The sequence below is a fragment of the Microtus ochrogaster genome, linkage group LG3, assembly GCF_000317375.1.
Source record: "Microtus ochrogaster isolate Prairie Vole_2 linkage group LG3, MicOch1.0, whole genome shotgun sequence".
Taxonomy (NCBI): Eukaryota; Metazoa; Chordata; class Mammalia; order Rodentia; family Cricetidae; genus Microtus; species Microtus ochrogaster.
Genome location: NC_022029.1, coordinates 42,744,237 through 42,765,938, shown reverse-complemented (window position 1 = coordinate 42,765,938; position 21,702 = coordinate 42,744,237). Strand labels below are relative to the sequence as shown.

The 21,702-nt window shown below is 38.9% G+C and overlaps 1 protein-coding gene across 1 annotated transcript in view; it reads right to left on the bottom strand.

The window, feature by feature from the left end:
* Tax1bp1 (Tax1 binding protein 1) overlaps positions 1-21,702 on the bottom strand; it is a 61,841-nt gene that overhangs the window by 4,343 nt on the left and 35,796 nt on the right. Inside the window, exons 11-15 of the mRNA XM_005360823.3 lie at positions 21,097-21,223; positions 18,622-18,722; positions 14,897-15,022; positions 6,438-6,612; positions 5,780-5,922 (exon numbers count right to left, since the gene is read on the bottom strand). Of these exons, the coding sequence (XP_005360880.1) occupies positions 5,780-5,922; positions 6,438-6,612; positions 14,897-15,022; positions 18,622-18,722; positions 21,097-21,223 (672 nt within the window). The remainder of the gene's footprint in view (positions 1-5,779; positions 5,923-6,437; positions 6,613-14,896; positions 15,023-18,621; positions 18,723-21,096; positions 21,224-21,702) is intronic.

Here is a 21,702-nt window from a genome sequence, read left to right as displayed (position 1 = left end):
ATTTAAAAGATAGGAATTGAGAAAATGGGCTGCTCCTTTTCATTATGCTTTTATGGCAGATAGACATGAGGTAGACTGGCATGAAAAGCAATAGGAGAGTGGCCCTTTGGTTTTGATTTAAGACACATTTAGGGCTGAATAGAGGGACTGGCCTTGAACTTGCAGCAATCCTCCCATTCCTGCCCCTGAGTGCTGAGATTATAGGCACACACCATCAAAACATCGAGAGTGGCTTCTGCAAAATATTTAATTCTTAGTATATAAAATACTCAGTGTTGCTTTTCAATACTTTCTTCCTAATAAACTGAAGTGTTAAGAGAAAATAGTTTTAAATGTTGTCTCTTTAAAAAGAACTAAAAACATGGAGAGGAAGCAGACAAGGTCTTCAAACAAACAACAATTCATTCTCAAGTCCATGTCAATGAAAATGGCAGAGTGGACGGGGAAGTAAAGTTATTAAGGCAGACACTTAATAGAACTGGAGTGGAGGGCTAAAAGCACAATAAGAACTCAAAAATTTTCAATGTATTTCAGCATTTGTCACATGGCTTTTTTATTTTAAGATTTATTTGTTATAAATACAATGTTCTATTTGCATGTACGCCTGCAGGCCAGAAGAGGGTACCAGATCTCATTACAGGTGGTTGTGAGCCACCATGTGGTTGTTGGGAATTGAACTCAGGACCTCTGGAGGAGCAGTCAGTGCTTGTAACCTTTGTGCCATCTCTCCAGCGCCATCACACAGGTTTTTAACATAGAAGAATGAGATGCCATTTTATATTAATTTCTAAAATAATAAACTTGAGTCAAGTTCTATTACAAACTGAAGAAGACTGAGAACCATTTGTTTTAAAAGAATCCTGGAGCTGTTGAGATGGCGTGGAGGTCTGAATGAAAATGGTCTCACCAGGCTTGTATCTTTGAGTGCTTGGTGGCAGCTGGTGGAAATGTTTTTGGAGATTAGGAGGTGTGTCACTGGGGATGGACTTTAAGGCTCCTTCTGCCTTGTTTCTTTCTGTCTTTCTGTCTCAACATGTAAGCTCTCAGCTACTAATCTAGTCCATGCCTCTTGTCATGATGGTAGGGACTCAACTCACCCTCAGAAACTGTAAGCAAGCTCCCAATTAAATACATTCATTTATAAACTGCATTGTTCACAGTATGTCTTCACAGCAATAGAACAGTAACCAATGCAGAAGAACACTTGCTGCTTTGGCATAAGACCTGAGTTCAGTTCCCAGCACCTCTAGTGGCTCACAACTGCCTGCAACTCCAGTTCCAGGGGGATCCAATGCCCAATTCTGGCCTCTGCTGGCAGCAGGCACATGTGTGGGACACAGACATACATGCAGGCAAATACTCCTATACAGAAAATAAAAATAAATAAATCTAAAATAAGTATATAAAATATTCAGATGGTAAAATGATATCCAGCAATAGAGTAAGGAAGCACACTTTTCTTGCTAAGCATAATGCATGCTAAAACAGGATGACTTTAAAACATGCTGGGTAATCAAAAAGACCAAATATGATAGGCTCTATTTTTATACCTGTACGTCTGGACTAGAAAGTTTACAAGGAAGCAGATAAAGGGAGTCCTGGGGGTAAAGAAATAGTTGACAGGTAAAAGACACAAGGGTTTCTTTCTTTTGTAGTGGCAAAAAGTGTTTCCAAATTGACTTTGTGATGCCTGCACAACTCTGACTGCTGAGAACCAAAGCTACATACTTTATGTGGCAAACCGTAGAAGATGTAAATGACATTTCAATAAAGCTATTACTCAGTACTACTATTCTAAGGTAACCCAAATTTTAAACAGCACAGTGTGTGTGTGTGTGTGTGTGTGTGTGTGTGTGTGTGTGTGTGTGTGTGTAAAGTGAAAAAGGAAAGGGAAGGAAGGAGGTTTATCTCTGCCTAATCAAGAGAACGAAAATCCAGAAAGGAACCTCCCATTGTACCCTTTCCGGCTACTTAGTAAAAATGAATTGAATGCCACTGAATGTCACTTTTGTAAACACACTAGAACAAAGACTTTTATTGTGATGACAAATTAAAGAGAAACTTCAAGCAATGCACTGTGTCAAATGGGGAGCAGCCCTGATTCTCTCAAGTTGTGATTTTCAGTAATTCTGGAGTCACAAGACTCTTTAAGAACTTTACTTCTAACAATAAATGCTAACTAAAACTGTGACAGAAAAATGTTTAGCAACAGAAATTATCTTTACGCAGGGAGGGTAGGTCCTTATGAAGGACTCATATGGGAAACTGCAATAAAACAATTTTATTACTAGAAGTAAGAATGAAGAAGAAAGCAAAAAAAATGCATGGAAGTGGGAGTAAATGTATGTCAAGAGAGGGAAATATCTAGTCTTGAACGGCAGGATTAGAACTTTGGATAGCTGCACCTGACACTCAATGGACTGCACATCACCTGATCTCAGGCTCCCTGAAGGCAGGAAATCTCCACTTCAACAGTCCTGGAAGAGGTACTAAAGCGTATATGTACGAGCCACATTTATAGAGTAGCAAAGACCACACAAAGTAGATCATGGTTCCAAAAACTGCTTATACAGGTGCCAAAGGTGATGTGGGATTCCCCTCTGTAATGCTGTCAATACCACTGGTTAATAAAGAAGCTACTTTGGGCCTATTGCAGGGCAGAATAGGGCAAGATGGGAATTCCAAGCAGATAGAGAGAGCAGGCAGAGTCAGAGAGACGCCATATAGCCACCCAAGGAGACAGACATCCTGGAACCTTACCAGTAAAATCACAAGCCTTGTGGTAAAATATAAAATAACAGAAATGGGTTAATTTAAGATGTAAGAGCTAGCTAGAAATACACTTAAGCTATTGGCCAAACAGTATTGTGAATAATATAGTTTCTGTGTGATTATTTCGGGTCTGGGTAGCTGGGAACGAACAAATGGCCTCCACCAGCACAAGGGTAACATAGAAATTCGTAGATTCCATGGGATTTAATTTTGAATAAGTATCAAATTATGTAGAAATACCCTGTATTTGTCAGATACCATGTGATGTAGCAATGCAATGTGCTGCTCAGTTTCAAGTCTGGATAGTGTCAACACTCCTTTCCACACACCCTAGCTATTTCTTTATTAAAGATTTATTTTATGTATGCTAGTGCTGTCTCTGCATGTATACTGCACACCAGAAGAGGGTACCCCATCTCACTACAGATGGTTGTGAGCCACCATATGGGTGCTGGGAATTGAACTCAGAACCTCTGGAAGTGCAGCCAGTGCTCTTAACCTGTGAGCCATCTCTCCAGCACCCACACTCTAGCTTTAGAAGCCGAGTCTTTGGCATTTCTGTGACATAAATCAAGTGCTATGTAAAAGCAATTATGAAGTGGGAAATTAGCTTTGTTCGATGTGATCCCAAAGCTCAAGAAGCTATGCTTTGATCAACAGTCACACATCCTGTAGGTAACTAAGATATTTAGAAATAAACAGAACATTTTGGCTAAGATATACTATGTTGAATGGCTACTAAATATATTAGGACATAAATACTCACTAGGTATGTTCTTTTGGCCTAGGAAATGTTATAGAGGTAAGTGTTCAGGGTGCTATGACCTGAGAGGTACAGAGCCTCTGGTGTAGCCAGAGCTTTCACAGGTGACCTGCATAGGCTCCTACCCTACTTCCACTTTCCTGGTGGTGTGAATCAGAACTATGGGTAGCTAGCTCAGCTGCTTCCACGACTGACTAGCCGTGCTGACAACCACTCTTAGAGCTACTGTGAAAACACAAGCATCACATACACAGGCTCTGCAGGCAACAGCTAGAGAAACACTCAGTGCCACCACCAGTGTCACTAAAACTGCTGCAATGAGGCATAGACATGGTTCTGAAAGCTAGCAGTTTCCGGTACACGAGAGGAAGGAGCAGCTGGTGAGGCAGAGGATAGGCTAGAGAGTAGGACATCCACCTCTGACTCCAAGGTACCCACTGGGGCACTGTGGACTATATTAGCCCCTCCTACAGAAAAATTCGCTTTCCATATTCTTACATATTTTACACAATAAAACCCCTCATTTGCAAGTGGTTTTGGTGTTAAAATGACAAGAATTTTAGAAGTTTTAGATGTATATAAAACATCCCTTCTAATACATAAAATCTTCTGTTTACAAAACACAAATACTCCAGGGCACACATAGTAAGAACCTTCTATGTCATTCCCAGATCTAAGGCCCTCGGCACATGAGCCCAAGATGCTAACACTACTTCTCATGGATTTGCAAGAGGGCAAAGCACACAGACCAGAAAGAACATTCTGCTAATTAAACCGAAGCCAATGATTATGAAAGAGAAAGACTTGTCACATGTAACATCTGTGCCAAGAATGATCAGATTAAATATGCAAAATGTAAGTAAAGTTGTAAAAAAGCAGTAAGATGATACTCAAGACCTTAAATAGGCTACACAAGTTCTGACAGTTTTCCTAATTATTCCCAGTAATAGACATAGGAGGCCAAAAGGCAGGAGAGAGAAATACATTTTTCTCCATTATGAGTCTTGAACACTAGGTCTAAAATCATGCCTGTCTGAACACTGATCAGTTTCTGCAAAGGTTAATAGCAATTAAATGCTGCAAACTATATTAAATGAGAAACAGGTCATGATACCACTGTACTTGCAAAGAGCACGATAAAACCGTTTCCTTGAAATTTATCTCAATGCACTGGAAAGAGCTGCTATGAAATAAAGGAGTCCCACCCCTACCCCCCAAAAAGGGCTGCTCTAAGGAATCTATTCACTAAATGGTGAAAAAAAAAAAAAACCTTAAAAATCATCTTTTAGCCAGGCATGGTGGTGCATGCCTCGAATCCCAGCACTCAGACGCAGAAGCAGGTGGGTCTCTGTGAGTTCAAGGCCAGCATTTGGTATGCAAATCGAGTTCCAAGACAGCCAATGCTGCTACATAGAGAAAAACTACCTCAAAAAAACGGAAAGAAAAAAAAAATAATCTTTTAGCCAGGCATGGTGTCACATACCTTTAGTCCCAAAATTGGGAAGAGGCAGGAGAATTTCTGTGAGTTGGAGTCCAACCTGGTCTACATTGTTAGTTCTATAACAGCCAGGGCTATGTAAAGAGACCCTGTCTCCAAAAAATAAATAAAATAAAAAATAAAAAAATAAAAGTGATATAATCTAATTTATACCATATAATCTAATTTAATTATCATCATTGCTTCATTGCTGTCAGAATAAGAAATGCCACAAAAATATTAAGGATGTCTAAGAAGGGAATGTTTCAAAAACAAAACAAAAACAAAACTATTATATGAACTATATGATAAAGATAACAAAATTTACCTTAAAATTTACAGGCTATAAATATTAAAATGCAGTACTAGGTTTTGCATATTATCTTTACATCTTAACACTTTGTTTCTTCTAGGCCGGCAGAGCCACAAACAAAAGATTGTAGAACGTTACTTAGGAAGTAATAATTAGGATTAAACTGATAATTAACATCCTAATCAACCTCTGAACTTTAGAATAAAGTGTTAAATCTGAAAATACACACACACACTAGTTGGCTTTTCAAATGAAGATTATTCAAAAAAGGAAGGAAGGAAGGAAGGAAGGAAGGAAGGAAGGAAGGAAGGAAGGAAGGAAGGAAGGGAACGAACCAAGCAGGCAATCACATGGAAAGGAAAATTCCTAGTCTTCCCACACGCACCCTTAACACTCCACCTAAGGCTTAGAAGCACAAGAGCAGGCAGGCTCAAACAATGAAAACTCAATTTACTCTGCTATCCTCAGGGTCTTCTAAACCATCCGGCCGGCTAAGGTTTCGAGCAGGCTGGCTACAGACAACATTGTCTTCCCAAGACACGACTCGCACTGGTGGCCTCTGGATTTCATCTGGATAAAAAGCACCATCTGCTCCATCTGTAATAAGAATTATGGAACGAACATTTAGGGTAAAAAAAAAAAAATCAGATGAAACCATTTCTTGAAATTAGCTCCTCTCTATGTAGATACAGTGATTAGAAAAGCAAGCAGGAACTCGGAGTGTCACTCAGTGACAACACACTTTCCTGGAGCAAGAAGGCCAGAGGATTCTCAGCACTACAGAAGAGGAGCAGCTGCTGAAGCCACTTAGGCATGGTAGCACATACCAGCCTGGGCTACAGAGCAAGACCCTTAGGTTTCTTTAACCTAACTTCTGGGTTATTTTTAACCCAGAAGTCTAAAAACTGGGTCTATGATAAGCAATTAGGACTACTCATTCATGACATATCACTTGTAAATGATGTCAGTAGCAGTACTAAAAATTAAAATGACAAACTACACAAAGAAAATTTATTAGAGTTCACTATACCCCTCAGCTCTCTAATTCCATACAAATAAAAGCCCAAACTCTTTAAATCAGCTAATCCCAAGCAAACAAATACTTGAATAACCTCGCATTTCCTGTGCTGTGTAAGGGTTGCCATACTGCAGAACTGGCTGTGCATTTGGCAGTGTAGGAAGAAGCCCATTTTGCTCAGAGCATGTGTTGAGACATCTCGAGGCCTGTTGGGAACTCTGATCTTCCATTTTTCTTCCTTTTTGATCTTCTAAACTTCTTTTAAGTTCCTAAGAATTAACAAAACAAATAAACAAAGCAGCCAAATGTTCTATGAAGGCAGCATTGAACAATCAGCCCAAATACAGCACTGACATCTCCTAGTATGTTCTGGGTGCACTTATGGGGAGGCTGTACACACCTCTTAAATGCTCCTCTTACACGCAACAAAATCAGGTTTCAGGATAAAGCCAAATGTATGTCCAAAAGTACTTGTTATTCAACTAATTTAGGGGAAACTATGAACCTCTTACTACTTACCTATCAATAACATTTTAGTATAAAAAAGGAAGTCAGCCCCTTTCCTAAAAAACAAAAATCTATCAAACATTTAAAATGTATTTTAAAATGCAAAGCTGGTGACAGACATGCCAGCTTACCACTATCCTGCTCTGAGGAGAAGACAGAGGATCAGGAGTTCAAGGTGATCCTAAGCTACACAGTAAGTTGGAGGCTAGCCTCTGCAGCTCTCCACAATTCTCCTCAACATAACTAGTGACTAAGACAAGATTAAGGCAGAGACTAGACAGGAAATAAACCTGTCTATCTTTGTTCGGATCATACAACTGAATATAGTTTTTTTTTTAAAAAAAAAATAAAGGAAGAACCATTTCCCAACATAATACTAGACCAGCATTCAATCGAGCAAGGCACTAGGGAGACAGTTCAGAAGTTTAAACGTTGTCAGCAACCATGGGGGTTGGAGTTCAGGCCACAGAACCACATCCAGGCAGATCAGGCACAATGAGCAGCTGTAGAGGTGGGGGATTCCCAGAGTAAAGGCAGTTAGTTAGGGAAGCTAGCCATATCTATTCTGGAGCCACCCAGGATTCCTGGTATCTACCTTGAGCCTCCACATGCACATGCATGTGTACCTGGATAGACATTTGTGTGTGTATGTGCACACATGCAAGAATATCACAAAAAACTACAGACCACAGCCTTCATAAACACTGATGCAAAGTCCTAATTAGCAAATCAAATCTAGTATTTAAAAAACTAGAGTTTAACCACAAAAGTTATTGTCTTTAAAAAATTTTTAAAAGAATAATATCTTTTAAAAATAATATTTTAATAATATGCAGAAAATTCAAAATTTGTTCAGTGTTTTTAAAAAATCCAGCAAGATAGAATAAAAATAATTTAACTTGAAAATATTCTTATAGAAACCTATAAAAGTATAAGGTAAAAATCAATGATTCTACTGTAGATGAAATAAAGGACTCTGCAGCTCTCCGTAATTCTCTTCAATATAACTAGTTACTAAGACAAGATTAAGGCGGAGACTAGACAGGAAATAAACCTGTCTGTCTTTGTTCAGATGATACAACTGAACATGTACAAAGAACCTGCAGCAGAGAAGCTAGAAGAATGAGTGAATTTAAGCAGGTTACAAGATATAAAGCTAACATATAAATCAATTATATGATTCTTATATATAAGAAACAAGGATGAAAATTTTGATTCTATTTAGAATGAAATAAATGAGAAAATGCATAGGAAGTAAGTTAGCAAAAGACGTACCCATTAAGAATATGACTGTGATTACAGACAGTCCAAGTGGAGAGATGTACACCAAGTATGCAAACAGAAATCATTTTCACACTGATAGCTCCCCTCTTACTACAGCGACAATGAAATCCAAATTAACAGTCCCAATAGGCTTCTACATAACTTGACAAAATGATTATAAAATGAAAGTATAAGTGTCTTAAACTTATTCTTTGACAAAAAAAAAAAATTAACAAAGGCCCTAAAGCAAGAGAGAAACCAACAAACTGTTAAGTAAAGCCTAAACGATTAGACAGTTCTCAGGGTTCCTCTTGGTCCAGAAGTACCAAAGGTACAGTCTCACCTAACAAAGCCCGAGGGGGGGGGGTACAGTATTAGGTCAGGGCGTGAAGAGGAATGCAGTACAGACGGAAGAGCAGTATTCCTCCCCTGTACTTCCTTCTGTACTTTAGACCTTAGGGAACCACACATCCACACAGGGCAGCTTATAACCTCCTGTAATTTCAGTTTCAGGGGATCCAACACCTTCTCCTGGCCTCTGGGGGCACACTCATATAGGCAGCATACACTTACACACATACACATAAATAAAAATAAATCTAAACAAAAAGCCAGGTGTGGTGGCCCACATCTTTAATGCCAGCACTCAGGAAGCAGAGGCAGGTGGATCTGAGAATTCGAAGTCAGCTAGGACTACATAGTGGGATCTTGTCTCAAAGAAACAAAAGGAAAAAGGATGACAAATTACAACATGCTGGTATAATCTGCTGGCTAAAAGGAGTTCGATGCTGATGACTGTCAGCTAGGAAGACATATCTGATGGTGACACAGAACTCCCGAAATCTTTGCAATTTCCTCAGTGGTGACTTTGGAACCTACCTAAGTTTCTGATAACAAAGGTTTATGTGAGCTCTTGGGCAGTTTAAAGGGCTCTCCCACCCACATTCCAGGTCACTTCCTCGGTAAATGGGGTAGTTGTAGAATGAGGTAAATCATTGGTCACGGATGATTTAATCAAACACAACTACATCAAGAAACCCCAGAAAAAAAAATAAAATAAAATAAGGAGGCTGGGAGAACTTCCTGGTTGATGAATATATCAACATTCTAGAAGGATAATATACCCAAAAGAAACATTTACCCTTAACTCTACATATGTATGTCTTTCATCTATCATAAAGTATATTCTTCATGATAAAATATTGTAAAGTTACTGTTTTTGTTTTTTTTTTTTAATTCTGAGAGTCTTCTAGAAAAAACATTTTCAAGGGGGTGCTAGCTGTAAGATGTGGAAAGCCTCCTAGGTGCTTCACTGCGGCTGCCATCTGAAGTGGAAGCACGCTTATACAACTGAGCCCTAGCCTGTAGATGGCAATGCTACCCCAGGAGTGGCATCACAACGACTGCAGGGTGCTGGTGGGATAAGCAAACTATTGTCAAATCACAAACATACAGAAACACAGCGAGACTCCTTGAGTGATCTTCCAAACGCTACACATTTTACACCACCACAAAAACTGCTCCCTGACTCATTAGGTGAACTTTGCACACAACAGCAAGCATCATACTAACACAGAAGACACAAGTTTCTAAAAATTTAGAAACTGTATTCAAAGGTTGCAGCATTAGAAAGGTTGAGAATCACTGGTTGATTTCAATCAATGGCAAGAAACAGTATTGTTTACCATTAACAGGTTCACTTCTTCGCAAGAAAATACCTAAGCTTGAACACAAAAATTAAAAATTCACTTCTTTCCTAAATTTAAATATTATAAACTTAGCTTATTGTTAAGTGCAAAGTAGGTGATGAAGACTAAATTAGTAATTTTCAATACTTGGCATATTTCTCAACAACTGGTAGATGTGGAACTTGGAAATGAGACTGCTGGTCTCAGGCTCACAGAGACATGAATTGCCGTTTATTACCAGAGAGCTGACAGCTGAGGCATGGAAGATGAACAGACGAAAGAAAGAATGGTTACAGGATGTCCACATTTTATTAAAGTGAATTACTCAATACCTTCTCCCTTGAGAGATTTTCCAAATGGGAAACCAAACCATTTATTTCTTTGTCTTTCTCTGCCAATTGTAGCTGAATAAAAAAAATTATCGTTAATATTCTTATTATCTTTCTCCTTACGCATGAGACCAATCAGTACTACCAAACTAATCTCTATCACCAAGTTCAGTTATTTTCCCTCAGTTCTCAATCTTTGTAGGAGTCGCCATTATTGACCAATTTCCCTTTTTTCTTTTCTTTCTTCCTATTTGTAAAGTTATGTAACCAGGCTGGCCTAGAACTTAGTTTTGTCCTGGGTTAGTCTCACACTCTTAATTCTCATGTCTCACCTAGTTTCCCCTTTAAAATGTATAAACACACGGATTACGCTAAGTTTCACTATGGCATCATACATACATAGCATGTTTTTAACCTTATTCCCCTCTTATTCTCTTCTCTCATTCCTTCCTACTCACATAACACCCTTTCTCTTCCCACTTCACCCTTCTCCTTTCATGGAGTTAATCGTTTCATTAGGGTTGCTTACAGGATCCTAGGTGGGGGATTTTGGGTTCCTTACTAGTGGTTATACCACTGAATAAACTATCTCTCCCCCTCCCTCCTGGATTATTAAATCCTGGATGTTCGGTGAGGGGCAGAGGCCTTATGAGCCCCTCCCTCCTAGCTACCATTATCTGCCTCTAGGTCCTTGGCTCTTTTCCTCCTATGACAGGGCAGTGACAGGCCCAATACTCTGCAGGTCTTGCGCCAGCAATCTCAATTGCTGTGGGATTAAGAGTGCAACAGAGAGGTGATGTTCTGAGGAGAGAATTACGCCTCACTCCTCTAGCTTTTAAGTTCTTTCCATCCAACCTTCCAAAATCGTCCTTGCACCTTGGAGGCAGTTTCCTTATCTTGAAAACTACTCTTTGGCTTATGAAAAACTGTATTGGTATTTTTTGTCCAAATGCCTGTTCTTTCTTTTGGTAAGAGACGGGGTCTCGCTGTTGCCCAGGTTGGAGTGCAGTGGCTATTCACAGGCACGTCCTACCACTCATCAGCACAGTTTTGACCTGTTCCCATTCCAACCTGGGCCAGTTCAATCCTCCTTAGGCAACCTGGTGGTCCCCCGAGGGATGTCACCATATTGATGCGACACCCAATGGGCATAGTGCACCTCAGCCCTGAACTCCTGGACTCAAGCAATCCTCCCATCTAGCTGGGACTACAGGAGTGCAACACCACACCTGGCCTAATGCTTTAATGCCTATTCTTTAGTGTCTACTTTTCCTTCCCAATTACAAATAAAGACATTCTATAATCATTCTTCTTTGATTTTTTGTTCATCTCCTTTCTATAAGAAGCAAGAAATATTATCATTCTCATTCCCAAGTTCTAAATCTGCCAGTAGTTACTCTGAGTCAGGGTCTCAACATGTACCTCAAACTGCCCAGGAACTCCAGCTATAGTTCAAGCTGGATCTGAATGGCATATAATCTCCAACCTCAAATTTACAAGTGTTAAGATTAGAGATATGTGCTACCAAGGGTAAGGAAATCCACCACTTTCAGTAATGGCAAAACATGTTTTCATTGCTTTCTTTCCTGTACTGTAAAGACACAATGTCCCACACCTCTTTTCTTACATTAGTAACAGATACCATCAGAACCAACAGTGTGACTGAAGCCTAACAAGCTACAACCATTTCCTTCCTCCACTCTCCAGCATTTTCAATCAGTGTTAATCAATTCAACAACTACCCAAGATCAACAGCATTAATGGGTATAAACAAAACTACTCATTGCTGGGTGTGGTAACAGACACCTTTAATCTCAGAGCTTGGGAGGCAGAGGGAGGCAGATCTCTGTGAGTCTGAGACCAGCATGATCTACACAGACAGTTCCATGTCAGCTAGGGCTACATAGAGAGACCATGATCACAGCTCAAACAAAACAGCCAAACACAGCAACAACAAACCCAACTATTCTTCAGTATTTCTTCCTAAAAATGTACTTCAGGTCAATCTGTTCAAATTCACAGGTTCATGTTCCTAGTCTATATTAGCAGATCAAGAAGGTATTCAAGGGGGGAGAAATGGCTCAGAGATTAAGAGCTCTGATTGCTCTCTAGAGTTCAACTCCCAGCACCCACATGACTGTTTACAACTCCAGTTTCAGGAAATCTGATATACTCTTCTGGTTGCCACAGACACCAAGAACACAAGGAATGTACAGTTACACATGAAAGCAAAACACCCATACACATGAATAGAAATAAATAAGGCATCCAAAGGAAATGGACTTCATCAACTCACTCTAAGAATACTTGCACTTGTGACCTCAGCTTTAGCTCCTTACTCCCTATCTAGCCTCTCTAGCACTTCCAAATTACTTTTAAAAGGACACTGAATTCCTTTCCTCCCAGAAGATTCTCAACATCATGTAGGACCCAAACTCTATTTTAGGCCTTCTAGAACTTGATAACTACAAGATATTACTCAGGTCTAATCTATTCCATTATAGATACAATTCTCCTAGTAGCTGTGTCCCCAAAGAACGTGTGTGCGCAACAAAATTATTAGCTAAAGTTAAATTACTCAGAACTTTCCAGTGTTCAATCACAAAAACAAGTAAATTACATATAGACATCTTTTGTTGTTGTTATTGATGATGTCGAGACAGGGTTTCTGTTTCCCTGGCTGTCCTGGAACTCTGTAGACCAGGCTGGCCTAGAAGGCAGAGATTCATCTGCCTCTGTGTCGATGGCTGCTAGGATTAAGGCATGTGCCACCACTGCCCGGCTCATATAGGTATCTCAAAATCTATCACATACATTTTATTCCTTAAAAGGATAATCCTTTTGATTTACTAGTCCAGTAGCTTGCCCATTTTTTCCTAACATTCTTACAGATATCATTTATAATTTGAATTGTTGGGGGCTGGAGAGATGGCTCAGCGGTTAAGAGCATTGCCTGCTCTTCCAAAGGTCCTGAGTTCAATTCCCAGCAACCACATGGTGGCTCACAACCACCTGTAATGAGGTCTGGTGCCCTCTTCTGGCCTTCAGGCATACATGCAGGAAGAATATTGTATACATAATAAATAAATAAATATTAAAAAAAATTTTTTTGAATTGTTACCAAATATTACGCTGGCAAAAATAAGCTTCTTTAATTAATATTACTATACTATTTATCTCACAGTATTTTATTTAAGATCACAGTAATCTGTATGAGAAATTTTTTTTTTTTTTTTGGTTTTTCGAGACAGGGTTTCTCTGTGGCTTTGGAGCCTGTATGAGAAATTTTAAAGCTAGCAATTTACTGAAAAGATAGATCTTTACACTAAAATTTACAATGATAAAAAATGAAATGATAGCTTTTAAAGATTTTTTTTGAGTGGGCTACCTCTCTGTATGTTCCTGGCAGTTAAAAAAAAAAAAAAAAAAGCTTTTGCCACTGCTGTCAGCTATGTACTAGAACTGGAAGGTAAGACCTACTGCTTAAGACATCACATACTTTGGTTACAGGTCTTGAGAAACCAAGCTGGAACTGAGCTGTGAACTTCCTTCAGGTTGGCTAGCTTTCATAGCAACATACAGAGGATTCTTGCTACGCAGGCTCCTGGAAAAGAACTGCAAGCCTCACTAAGCTATGAGCCCTGTGTGCTATACTACCAGTGTGCCAAGCAAAACATGCCCACCAATGCAACAGCCTGTATGTGTTCCCATTGAAAGGAGCACATATCTAGTAGTGTACATCTAGTAAAAAGCCCACAGCTAGGGAGAACACAGGACTTCTGCTAGAACACTGCTAAATGGCCATGATGCTCATAGTCTGTCAAGCTGCCTTCTAACTATTATGTACACACTCACATTAGTGCTGCAATCAGCTTTGGGCAGAGAAGTTTCTCTTTGCAATGGTTAGAGAACTGGTCAAAGTGCTGACATTAAAAAACTATAGAATGCTTAGCCCCAAATGAAGATCTTTGTCACCTCACCCGAGGCTCAGGGAACACTCCAGGAGAAAGAGAATCTGAGACAGAAAGGAGTGGAGTGCTGTCTTCTGCGTGTGGCATGGCCTTTGTACCATTCAATTCTCAGCAAATGTGATCACCTGCCTAAAACCTGCACAAGACTGGCCCATCAACATTCCAGCACGGAGGACATATCTAATAAGGCAGGCCTCACATTTTCTGAGGATTAATTGGTAGTTGATGGCTGCTAGAGTAGAGAGACATTTTCTTAGTGAACAGTCACTGCTGAGTTACCCATACCCCTGTAAATAACCTCTTCCCCATGCTCCGTAAAGCAACCCTAATGAAATCCATGGGGGCTGGGGAAGGTGGTGGTAGACAGACACAGGACAGGACATGAAAAAAGGGAACTATTTGGACAGGGTATCAGCGGGAAGCTATAGTGTGTGTTGGGAAATATTTTTTTTCCATGGGGTAGTATTATAAAAATACATCATATAGATGCATGAAAATACACTGAAACCTACTATTATATATAATGAGTGTGTACTAAAAAACTTTTAAAACAGATAAATTTTAAAATCCACCTGAATCCAAAGAACTAAACCATAATAACCAATGCATGCAGGAGCCTATTTTCTCAGTTTGGTGAATAAAACTGTATGTAACTAAATACACAGCATATTTATAGAATAAAATACTACCTAGTTTATCTATATTGGAAATGTACTTAGTTGGTATTTTATAGGTAACACATTTTCAACAGTATCATGTTCACTAAGCACAATACATCAAGTCTGTGAAACTTACTTTGTAATTGTCCTCTACTTCAGCTAGTTCAAGTTTTACATTTTCAGCAATTTTTACTTGTTCTTTCCACTTCAGCTCCATTTTTGCAAGTTCATCAGCATATTTATTGCATTTGGTTTTCTCCTCCTAAATAAAATTAGCATAATTACTAAAAACTTCACATCTCCATAGAGCAGGTATCTATATAAATACATACATGTGATGATTACTATATAAAATCAAAATGTTTACCAAGACAAGAATGAATAAATCATTTTACAGCTACACAATGGAATAGCACGTATCTCCTAAGAGTGAGATAAGTGGATCAGCAGACCATGAAGTGTCATAGTAAGAGCACACTGCAAAAGTTAACACAATCTCATTTTGTTTATAATTTGTTTTCAACAGTTAATATGTTGTAGAGAAAAAGACAATCCAAAATATGCATAGTTCTTGTACTTTGGATCAAGATCATGAATGTACTTTTTTTTTTTTTTTTTTTGGCTTTTTTGAGACAAGGTTTCTATGAAACAGCTTGGAACTCGCTTTGTTCCAAAGTGGATCTCTCTGAGTTCAAGGCCAGACCAGTTTGGTCTACGAGAGCTAGATCCAGGACAGGCTCTAAAGCTACAGAGAAACCCTGTCTTGAAAACAAACAAACACACACACACACACACACCACCACAAGGAAGAGGTTACATATAAATAACCAAAAAGTAAAAGGGCCAAAGCGTTCCTGGATGGCCTTGAACACAGAAATCCACCTGCCTCAACCTCCTGAGTGCTGGGATTAAAGGTATGCACCACAACTTCCTGGCCATGGATGCACTTTTTAATCACCTCTATTTTTTACATTTTTAAGACTATGACATTTCATAGTAAGTATGTATTACTTTTGGAAAAGGAGGAAATCTAACTCATTTTATGGTTTAGCTTTTATGACAGCTCCTTTTTCTTAAACACACACACACACAAAAATAAAAGTCAGGCGCTGGCAGTGCATGCCTTTAATCCCAGCACTCGGGAGGCAGAGGCAGGCGGATCTCTCTTGAGTTCGAGGCCAGGCCAGTTTGGTCTACAAGAGCTAGATCCAGGACAGGCTCTAAAGCTACAGAGAAACCCTGTCTTGAAAACACAAACACACAACACCACAAGGAAGAGGTTACAAATAAGTAACCAAAAAGTAAAAGGGCCAATTTCATTTTAAGTATTTGTTCTTTTGAGGTAAAGCTCAAAAATATTTTGAGTAATCAATGGAAAAAGGACCAACTTTCTAAACTCCACTTCTTTCCATTCCATACTTCAGAACATAGCCAAGACAAATCTAAATGTTCTACAAACTTAAATGTAAAAGCTGACTACAGAATTCTAGGTGGACCAGGAGAGCAGCCCACTGGCAGATCACTGGTTGAAGCATTGTGAGGCCCTGGGTTTGATCTCTAAGCACAGCAAAACAAAACAAGTAACTCCTGGACATAGTGCAGAGAATTATGTTTAATACTTTGCAGAACATTTTAAAATACAAAATATAAAAGAAATTGATCTCTATAAAAATTAAAATTTGATTTTCCAAAAACATCATTAAGGAAACAAAAATTTAACAGCATACTGCACCCAACACTGCCATGCCCCATGGCTTTGGGAGCATAATAAAGAGATTTGTAATCTTGTTTCTACTGTAGTCTGAAGGGTGAATTCTTTGAGTCAAATGGCCAAAATCACCTACCACATGTATAGAATAAAGCTATACCTGCTTAGTTATGTACTTTGTAAATAACCACACAATTTGGCAAAATCTGATTTCCACTCTTCTAGAAAAAAAATTACATACCAAGATGAGCAATAACCCCTGGCACAAAAAAAAAAAAAGTCAATACTTAACAGAAAGGAAACTGACAGGCTGAAGAGATGGCTCAGCAGGTACAGTGCCTACTAAATAAAGTATGATAGCCTGAATTCAGATCACCAGCACCCATGCAAAAGCCAAGTGTGGCAACATGCATTTGTAATCCTAAAGTTGAGATGCACAAGGACAGGCAAATCCCCAGAGCTCGCTGATCATCTAGCCAACTAGTAATCTAGAAGCTCAGGGAGACACCATTTCCAAAAATAAGGTGGAAAGCAATCACTCCACACTGAACTGTAGTCTCCACAGACAGACACTCAAATGTGCATGTGTACACAGGTCTAGGTACATGGACAAAATGTACACACACACACAAAATTAAGAAATCTAAACTTTAAGTCATTATGGAAATGCAACTTACACTACAATATTCTCATTACAATTATTAGCCTGTGTAAAGTGATAAACAATACTAAAGAAAAACATTTATTATTTCTTATAAATACCCTACCCAGCATCAAGGCATCTAAGCAAAAATATCTAATCCCTCTGACCACAAAAGACATTAAAAAAAATGTTCAGAGTACCTTTAACAATCAAGAATCATCCCTAATTATCACCATATTTCCCCCACTTTCCAGACTGCTTCCAAGGCCACACTCATTCACTCAGGCACCCTCCATTCTTCTCAGAACACTGGGCTATCCAATCAGGCAAGAGACGCACATGCTAGATAAGATGAACTGAACACCCAGTTGCCTTAAAACCTAAGCCCCTTAGTTTTGCCCATCTGTAGTCCTGGAAGAGCAGTACCAGGTAGGAACAATGAAAGAGGAACCTGCTACTTTCATCTTTTTCACAAAGCTAGGTTAAAACATTCTAAGCTGAAAAAAGAAGCAGTTATGGCGTGCTGAGAAACTGACTCTACTACTTCCAGAAAAATATAAAAACCATTAATATCCAGAGGGAAAAAAAAACATAAGAAGGATGAGCCTATAAATGCATTCATGTCAACAGTATTTTGGAGCTAATCCTAATGTCCTTGAGAGGCTGTAAGAACAGCTGCATCTTGTAGGTTTGTCAAAGGAACAGTCCATTTGGGCAGACCCTTGTGAGGAGCGCTGACGGTATAAGGGGAAGCAATGCAGTCATTGTTGCCAGCTCTGAGAATAAGCACTAAAAGACAGTTACCAGGACCCCTGATGAGGTGACATCTGCTATCACATGCAGTACACACACATATATAGGCAAAATACCTATATACATGAAAACAAATAAAAATTAAACAAAATCCAATCTCTTTGTTATACATCCCAGCAAAAGTGCTGACGAGGGAGGGGGACTTGTCCGGGGGAGGGGGAGCTAAATGGGAGGCAGTGGCGGGGAGGAGGCAGAAATCTTTAATAAATAATTAATAAATAAAAAAACTGTACTGTGAGGAAGCGACTAAGGAAGACATCACGAAATCAATCTGTGGCCTCCACATGCACCCACACTGGTGAGGGCATGAGTGAACGAACACGTAAGTATATAAATGTAATACAATTTTCTGTTACTAATTCATTTTTAAATAGAATTTCATTTTTAAAAAGAATTTCTTCCCTAGTTCAAATGCTTTCCGTATATCATTCTAATACAGAGAAAACAATTCTAATTATCAATTCATAACTCATATTCAAACAAGGACATTTTTATCATGGGTATGGAAATACTGGCTTATGATAAAGATTTTACAAAAAGACCTGCATGTAAAGGTATACAAACACCCCTTTCATCATCCCAAATGCAGCATCAATATAGAAAATGGGAAAAGAAACCCTCCATACATCGATAAAAATAATTAAGGCAAAGCAGTTACTATTTGATAAATCTTCCATTGAAAAGGGAGCTAACTTACCTGCAAGAGTTGTTTACATTTATTATACTTTTCTGTTTTCTCAGCAATTTCTTTGGTCATTTCACAGACATGATCCTTTGTTAACATGTCAAAATCTGTCTCTGTTGTAACAAAAGCAGAATATTATGAAAATGTTTAAATATATCTAAAGTAACATTTACTGTCTGGAGGTGTTAAGAGCAATAACTGCCCTACCAAAGGACCTGGGTTCAATTGCCAGCACTCACATGGCAGCTCACAGCTGTTTATAATTCTCGTCCCAAGGGATCTGATACTCTCTTCCAGCCTCCATAGGTACTACACATGCATGCATATAGGCAAAACATCCATACACATTAAAATAATAAAAACATTATGTACTCTGTCTGAGACCAGCCTGGTCTGTATCTCCAAATCCAAGCCAGTCACGGCTACAAAATGAGAGGTGCTGCCTCAAAAAACCAAAACAATTATTTTTTTCCTTTATCTTCCTGTAGAAAAACCTGAATAAGTGTATTGTGGAACAAAACCTGGAATATTGCCAGAACTGGGAGTACACTGAGCTACAATCCCACTATTCAGAAGACTAGGACAGGGAGCAGCCAAAGCAGAAGGGAATACACAGGGCTCAAGGGCCAGCCTGGGCAACTTGGTAAGATCCTGTCTCAAATAAATTTTAAGAAAGAAAAGGTTGGTTTGGTGATCCAGCTCAGTGATAGAGTATTTGCTTAGCATTTTAGTAAAGTGCAACCCCCACCCCCGCAAAAAAAAACAAACAAACAACAAATTGTGAGATGTTTGTTGTTCTCTCCCCACTGCATGTGTGGACATGCGTGTGCCTTACTTTGCTTTGTTTTTAAGACAGTGTTCCTATATAGCCCAGGACAGCTTTCAATTCACACCTACTCTCTCTACTTCTTGGGTGCTGGGGTTACAGGAATGTACCACCATACCTGACCTCTATGTGAGAATTTTTAAATGTCAGTTTTGACCAGAACAAAATTCACATTCAATAGTAAAAAAATCAAAAAGCAAACCAAAACAAAAAGCAAAAAACCTGCTACAATTTTCAAAGTAGCCAAAGAACTGCTGTTGTTACATAACTGGGTAGGCAGCCAGAAAGCCATGCTCCTAAGTTTGTTCTTTCAGCTCTCAGCCGTTTCCCTTCACTAAATCTTTATGAAATCGGGATTCTGTATCACAGTAGATACTACAGGTTGAATATTCTTATCCTAAAATCTGAAAGTTCCACTAAAGAAACTGAAACAAATGTTCCAAACTCTGAAGCTCTCAGAACACATCTGACACTACGAGAGCTTCAGATATGAGGTGTTTGATCTGTTTACCCAAACATTCCAATTTGTGGAAAAACCTGAAACCTAAAAGTCTTTCCTTTCCCAGCACTTCCAAGAAGGAATACTCAACTTAAGAGAGGACAAATAAATAAAATGGTGCATACTGTCCTATAGGGTTGTTTTCAAATATTTAGTAGTCTAAGAAATCTTATTTTATAAAACTAATTTCCATACACTAAAAACGGAAATATACTTTGCTGATACCTATTTTCCTTTTTGTAAATAAGTATAAAAGAAGGACAAGAAGTACAAATGAAAATCGGTGGAGTTAATTCAAATTACATTACTCATTTAGTATATCTGAATGTTTTAAACAAACTAATAAACAGTTAACCCACCAATATTAACATCCACTAAAGAAAGAGGTGCCCTAGTGATCCAGAGCAGGAGGGAAGAGAAGGGGTTTAGAAGGATGGGGTAGTTTTCCCCTGCAGAATTATCATTTGCTTTCATGTTATAAAATCATTAAGGTAAAATAACTACTCAAAGTGCAAGATAAACCTCCAGGCTGAATGTTGTCACTCACTGTGCAGCAACATCCTGACTTTTCAAAGCCGTCACTTTCCCCACATTTGTCCTTTGTCACTGTGCTCTAAGACCCTTCTCTGGTCCATACTTATAACATAACTGAACGGAAGGAACTCTTCCCTTTCATTGTTCCCTATGTTTCAAATTAGTACTTCTAGCACCAACTCAATTTTTTACAATTCATTCATTATTTATTTTATATACATTGGTGTTTTGTCTGTCTCAAAGTCTGTGGGAGAGCTTTGGATCTCCCGGAACTGGAGCTACAGGCAGTTAGCTGTGAATTGCCACATGGGTGCTGGGAATCAAACCTGGGTCCTCTGGAAGGGAGGAATCAAAGCTGCTCTTAACAGCTGAGCCATTGCTCCAGCCCCCAGTGCCAACTCAGTTTCTGACATGTTCTGAAGATAATACTAGTTTACACTCACAATCTGCATGGTAAGCGCATAGGTAACTTTACCTCACTTTAAAACCCTCACTTCCACTTTGCCTCAATTCTCTCTCACAAGAATTTATGAAAGCAGCCTGAAATTCTCATACATGGAAGCAGACAGTATCAAATCAGGATACACAGTTTTCAAGGAGGGTGACTCTATACAGAGGCAGATTTTACCTGCAGAAGACACTGCTGGCTTGACATCCACAGCAGAAGCAGAAGTGGCCAGGTCCGTGGTTACTGAAGCATCATTCACTCTCTGCTGATTCCCGATTCTCTTTGTGGAGACACTGTTAGTACTGGCCTATCCGAAATGTTAATAAATTACTGAAAGAGTCACCGAATCAGTCATATTGATTTCCTTTACTAAACATGCAAATAATCAAAAAAAGTTCACAGAACTACTCATTTTGAAAGTCTAAAAGGAATAAAGCTACATTTTCCTAACTGATGAAAACGTTGTAAAAGAAAACTAACTGCTTCTTTCCTGTGAAATCACCAAAACACATCATTGATAGAAATCTCACAATCTCAGAAGTCAAAATGTACTCAGTGGGCCTGGAGAGACGGCTCCACAGTTAAGAGCATGTGTGGCTCTTGCAGAGGACCTATGTCTGATTGTTACCACATACACAGTGGTTTGCAGTCACCTCTAACTCCAATTCTAGGGGGTGCAATGCCTTCTTCTGACTTCCACAAGCACCAAAAACACACATATAGTACATACACGTACATGTAGGTAAAATAAAATGAATACACCTACTTATAAATCTCTGTAAATCA